The sequence below is a fragment of the Dama dama genome, chromosome 33 (assembly GCF_033118175.1).
Source record: "Dama dama isolate Ldn47 chromosome 33, ASM3311817v1, whole genome shotgun sequence".
In the NCBI taxonomy this organism is placed as follows: Eukaryota; Metazoa; Chordata; class Mammalia; order Artiodactyla; family Cervidae; genus Dama; species Dama dama.
In genome coordinates, this window is record NC_083713.1 from 14,876,844 (window position 1) to 14,882,297 (window position 5,454).

At 34.1% G+C, this 5,454-nt stretch overlaps 1 protein-coding gene across 1 annotated transcript; it reads right to left on the reverse strand.

Annotated features, from left to right (window-relative positions):
* Positions 1-203: 203 nt before the first annotated feature.
* LOC133051175 (cyclin-dependent kinase inhibitor 3-like) lies at positions 204-842 on the reverse strand. Its single transcript, XM_061135652.1, has 2 exons — positions 815-842; positions 204-694 (listed from the first exon to the last, which is right to left on the reverse strand). The coding sequence occupies exons 1-2, from the start codon at positions 840-842 to the stop codon at positions 204-206; spliced, it is 519 nt and encodes a 172-aa protein (XP_060991635.1).
* Positions 843-5,454: the final 4,612 nt, after the last annotated feature.

Here is a 5,454-nt window from a genome sequence, read left to right on the forward strand (position 1 = left end):
TTTGCTCATCCATAAGAAGTAACTCCTCATTAACAGTTTTTTTTTTGTTTTTTTTTTTTTGGTCAATGAACACTTTAGGAACATCTGCACATGTACATTTACATTCATTGCATTCAGTTTGATAACACTAGTAGTTTCAATACAAATGCTATTAGAGAACTCAAATTTCAGACATGGTCATATACATGTTATTTGAAATTCTTTTATCTAGATACAGATCTTGAGAGTGAAGCTCTTGATGAAAGGTGTACAGCTAGCTTGTCCTGGAACTCATGAAGATAATTATATTGCTTTATGGTCTGTATTGCTCCAGATCCTCTCAGGTCCCTCAGGCTGTTGATGGCTTGCTGTGGTGATTCTGTGTCAGACAGGTATAGGGGGAGACAAGCAGCTACAAGACAAAATCTCCCAAGTCCTCCATAACAGTGTATTAAGGTTTTTTGGTTATTTTTAAGGCAAATTTCAAGCTCCTCCATAATTTCACAGTAGCTGGTGATGTCAGGAGTCCCTCCATCTAGAATTGGATGGTGATGAGTGGTAATTCCATACTGATAGTAGAGATCCAAAAGGTTTGGAACTCTATAGTTTGACAGTTCCCCTCTGGTGCAGAAAACAAATATGTCTTGTATACCATAGCTCTTTAGTTCTTCTGCATCCTTTTGGACATTTCTTCTAACATTTTTAAATTTACAACCTGGAAGAGCACATAAACCAAGAAACTGAGAACAACTCACTCATGACAGGGGTAGCCATGATATCTGAAGTGGAGTCTGTTCATCTTCAATAGGCTCTTCATCTGATGAGTCAAACTCACTTGTTTGCATTGAACTAGGTGGCTTCATTGCGGGCCACCTCATGTCCTGATCAGCCACCGCCTCTCATTAACATTTTATCATGAGATTGTAGCAATGCATTAATGTATTCAGGCTCTACTATTTTTGTTCTCTCTGCAGTTGCTTCCTCCACTGAAATTGTGAATCCCTCAAAGTTATCCGAGAGGGTTAGAACCAACGTTTCTCAGACTCCTATGAATGTTCATATTTTGACCTCTTCCCTTGAATAATGGGGCTTCCTAAGTGGGGCTAGTGGTAAAGAACTCACCTAACAATACAAGAGACACAAAATGATATGCAGGTTTGATCCCTGGGTCAAGAAGATCCCCTGGAAGAAGTCATGGCTACCCACTATTCTTGCCTGGAGAATCCCATGGACAGAGGAGCCTGGTGGGCTACAGTCTACAGGGTTGCAAAATGTATTTATTGATCCATGCCACTCTTTTTTCTTTCTTTTTATTTATCTTTAAATGAATTAGAGTTTTCAGGATGTTTGTAGGAAATTTCTGACACAGAGGGTATAAATGAGTAACATATTTTTCAGTCCAGCTAATTTTTCACAACCAAAAGATTCTCCTTTTCTTTACTGGCACAAAGGTATACTTCTTCACGCAAATGTAGCTCATCTTCAGCAAGTGGTACTGCAAAGTTGGATAGCTTCATGTAAATCAATGAAGTTATAACATATCCTCACATCACGCACAGAAGTAAGCTCCAAATGAGTTAAAGACTCAAACATAAGACATGACACCATAAAACTCCTAAAAGAGAGTGTAGGCAAAACATTTTTTTACATAAATAGTGCCAATGTTTTCTTAGGTCAGTCTTGGGAAGGGAATAGAAATAAAAATAAAAATAAACAAATGGGACATAATCAATATTACAAGCTTTTGTGGAAACCAAAAAAAAAAAAAAAAAAAAAGAAGAAGAAGAAAGTAAAGAAAGACAACCTACAGGATGGGAGAAAATATTTGCAAATGGTGTGACCAACAAGGGCTTAATGCCCAAAATATACAAATAGTTCACACACCTCAATAACAACAACAAAAACAACAAAAACAATCAAAAAATGGGTAGAAAATCTTAACAGGTATTTCTCCAAAGAAGATATGCAAATGGCTAGTAAGCACATAAAATGATGCTCAGCATCATTAATTATCAGAAAAACACAAACAAAACTACCATGAAGTACAACCTAAGACTAGTCGGAATGGCCATCACTAAAAAGCCTGTAAATAACTAATGCTGGAGAGTGTGGAGACAAGGGAACCCTCCTACTGTTACACTGTTAACCCTCCCTGTTGGTGGGAATGGAAGTTGGTGCAGCCACTATGAACAGAGTATGAAAGTGCCTTAGAAAACTAAAAGTTAAATTACTATATAATCTATTAATCCCACCCCTGGGCATGTGCCCAGACAAAACTACAATTCAAAAACATACTGCAGTCCTATGTTCTTAGGAGCACTATTCACAATAGCCAAGACATGGAAATAACATAAATGTGCATCAACAAAGGAATGGATACAGATTTAGTGTGTGTATATGTATACACAGTGGACTACAACTCATCCATAAAAATGACAAAATAATACCATTTGCAGCAACATAAATGGACCTACTGAGTGAATTAATTTAGACAAAGATGAATACCATATGATTTCACTTACATGTGAAATCTAAAATATGGCACAAATGAACCTTTGTACAAAACGGAAATAGACTCGCAAACATAGAGAACAGACTGTGGTTGCCAAGGAAATGGAGAGAGAGGAATGGACAGGGATTTGGGATTGGTAGATGCAAACTATTACATTTAGACTGGATAAACAGAACAGTCCTACTGTAAAGCACAGGGAACTATATCCACTCTCCTGGGATAAATCAAAACGGAAAAGCATATAAAAATAATGTACGTATGTGTATAACTGGGTGACTCTGCTATACAGCAGAGACTGGCACAACACTGGAAATCAACTACACTACAATTTAAAAAGGAAAGATCTCAAAAATGTAGTTTATCTTCCTTTTGAACCAAACAAATTCCAGGGAAGCTGTTGCCATCAGCTCTTCTAAGCTCAGCATTACCATTGTTGTAAACAAAAGTTGTGCTCATTTTGAACTTCTGTTGCCTTTGGGGAGATCTGCCACTAATGGGCCTTCTCAGTGTTCTATGTGCTTCTAAATTTATTTTCTGTGGTTTCTACTTGATCACCGTTGCTTTGAGAAGGAAACTCACATATTTTGGAGTGTTCAAAATATTTTTATCTCCATATAGGCATGTAAATATATATTAATTAATATGTGCATATATTTACTTTTCCATTATAAAGTAAAAAAGATTTATACATTTTATATACCTAATACCTATAAATAGGCAAATGATGCATCATAAACCTGAGGGTAGGTGTTATTTCCATTAACAATAGACATAATATATATTTTGGATGACAGTATATACGGAAGTGATGCTTTGTGAAATGGATTACACATAGATCATGATATACCCCTCAAATATATCTAATATTTGATAATATGTTTCATATGTTTCATGATATATTTACATACATATATAACTTGCTATGTGAAATTAAATGAAAATACACATTATTATATTCACATTTAATTTCACATGGCAAAGTTATGAAAAATAAATATCCTGACCTATATGAGATGAATTTAAAATGTTTAGACCTAGAAAGTAAAGTAATCATTTCAATGTTATCATAATTCTGTTAGTAAATATTTCTTATTGTATCTATATTCCATCAACTTCTAAAGTTAAACAACTTGAAAATCCTTAGTAAGGATTGGTAGTGAAATATTGTTATTTTGAGTTGTGATTAATATACTTATCCACATTTTATTTATAGGAAACTTTCAGGATATAATTTGCTTATTTTAGTTTCCTTCAGAGTAAAGCTTGGCTCGCGGATTTAAGTTTTTATGCATATTTTATTTACAAATTATTTAAATTCATATGTCTGTCTTTGATTTAGAGATCAATAAAGCAAAACATTACGGCTTTAGTTGATTTTTAGCATTTTCTAGATAGGACCCAGTTTGTGGAAAATGCAATTTTGTAAGTACTTAGTGTTTAATGTTGGTGTATTGAAGTAAAAGTACCTCTAAAATCTGGTCATACTTTAAAACATCAAAATTTATTCCACAGCATGTGTAGTGGGTGATTTTACTTTCTCTTTCAAGTTAACATTGGCAGCATATTAGAATTTGTAATAGCATAATTAACCAGATTATTTTCTCTGTTTCATATTTTAGCTATTCTCAAATACAGTAACTTTAAATAATATATTTAAATATAAGGACACAGGAATATCATGAGCTTTACTTTTTTAAGTCATAACCATACAACAGCATAAATCTCATGTGTTAAAATTAAATACATAGTGACATTATATATAATATCATTTTAAAAAGTGGAGTATACTGTGTTAATGTGTAGATGTACTTTCCTCTTCAGTGTTATGAAAGCCATATATATGCATTATAATCATGTTATCTGAGAGACTCACAAAAAAACCCCACACTTCTTGCCTTCCTTATGATTTGAAATGACACTCCTGTAAACATTTTCTCTACTGTGTCATATTCCTCGTCTTTCTTTACTCTCTGTGCATGCTTCTGGTGGGACTTTGACTTCAAGCGAAACATAGAGGGAGTTTATCATTCCTGTAGCCAACCCATCCTTGGAGAGAGAAAACTGCCCACATTGTTGTCCTTCATTGGCTTGCTACATCAAGGTTTGCCCCAAGGATGCTGTAGCGTAAATACATACTATAAAGAAGTAACAATAATATTGTTCTATTTTAAACCATTTATTTTCAGATCTAATAAAAACATATTGATTTCATTTCAATGTTTTACTCATTTACTCTGTGATTAAAAATAAATAAAATGATGTTTCCTTCTAGTATGGAGGTTTGCTGTAATGAAACACGGGGTACACTGATATAATGAAACATAGGTTTGCACCTGAGGCATAGGGGTCCCTATTATGTTACTGAATAGACAATCACCAAATCGCTTCCTTTTTTGATAGCAATGAGTGTAGAACCGGCCTTGACTTTCCTCTTAATTGTCCATAGAAACCTAAATCTTTTAAGATGATACCTCTTTACATAATTAAAATTCGTCTTACAGTTTTCCTTGAGTGCTTCAGTAAGCTAAATGAACCTTTTTTTCTTTTCTTTTCTTTTTTTTTTTTTACTTTATCTAGGGAAAAGTATGTTCTTGATCATCTTTGTTGGTAGGCTTTGACAATTCTGGAGCTTCCACTGATATTTTATTGAGACTCTTGCTGCCACAAACTAATAACCTTATCTTACAAGTAGTGTTCTTATCTTCCGTCTAAACCTACGAAAGTCAAACTTGCCAATAGTAGTAAGGGAAATCAATATTGAAGATGTGCTCCAAATCCAAATAAATAAGATTTTCTGTTTCTTCCTTACAATGAAGGATTCAGAACTCTTTGCATATCTGATCTGTTTATACTTATTTTCCTTGATGAAAGACTGAAAAATGATTGTTTGGCCACTAACCATCCCCTCTGATTTTTGTTTGTTGGTTGGTACTGCTTGTTTATTAGAGGAAAAAGAGGAACTT

Excerpts from the sequence above, each read along its gene's own strand:
- LOC133051175 (XM_061135652.1), bottom strand. The coding sequence starts at position 842 with ATGAAGCCACCTAGTTCAATGCAAACAA. Across the intron at positions 695-814 it reads ACCTAGTTCAATGCAAACAA|GTTGTAAATTTAAAAATGTT; the intron begins GTGAGTTTGACT and ends GTGCTCTTCCAG.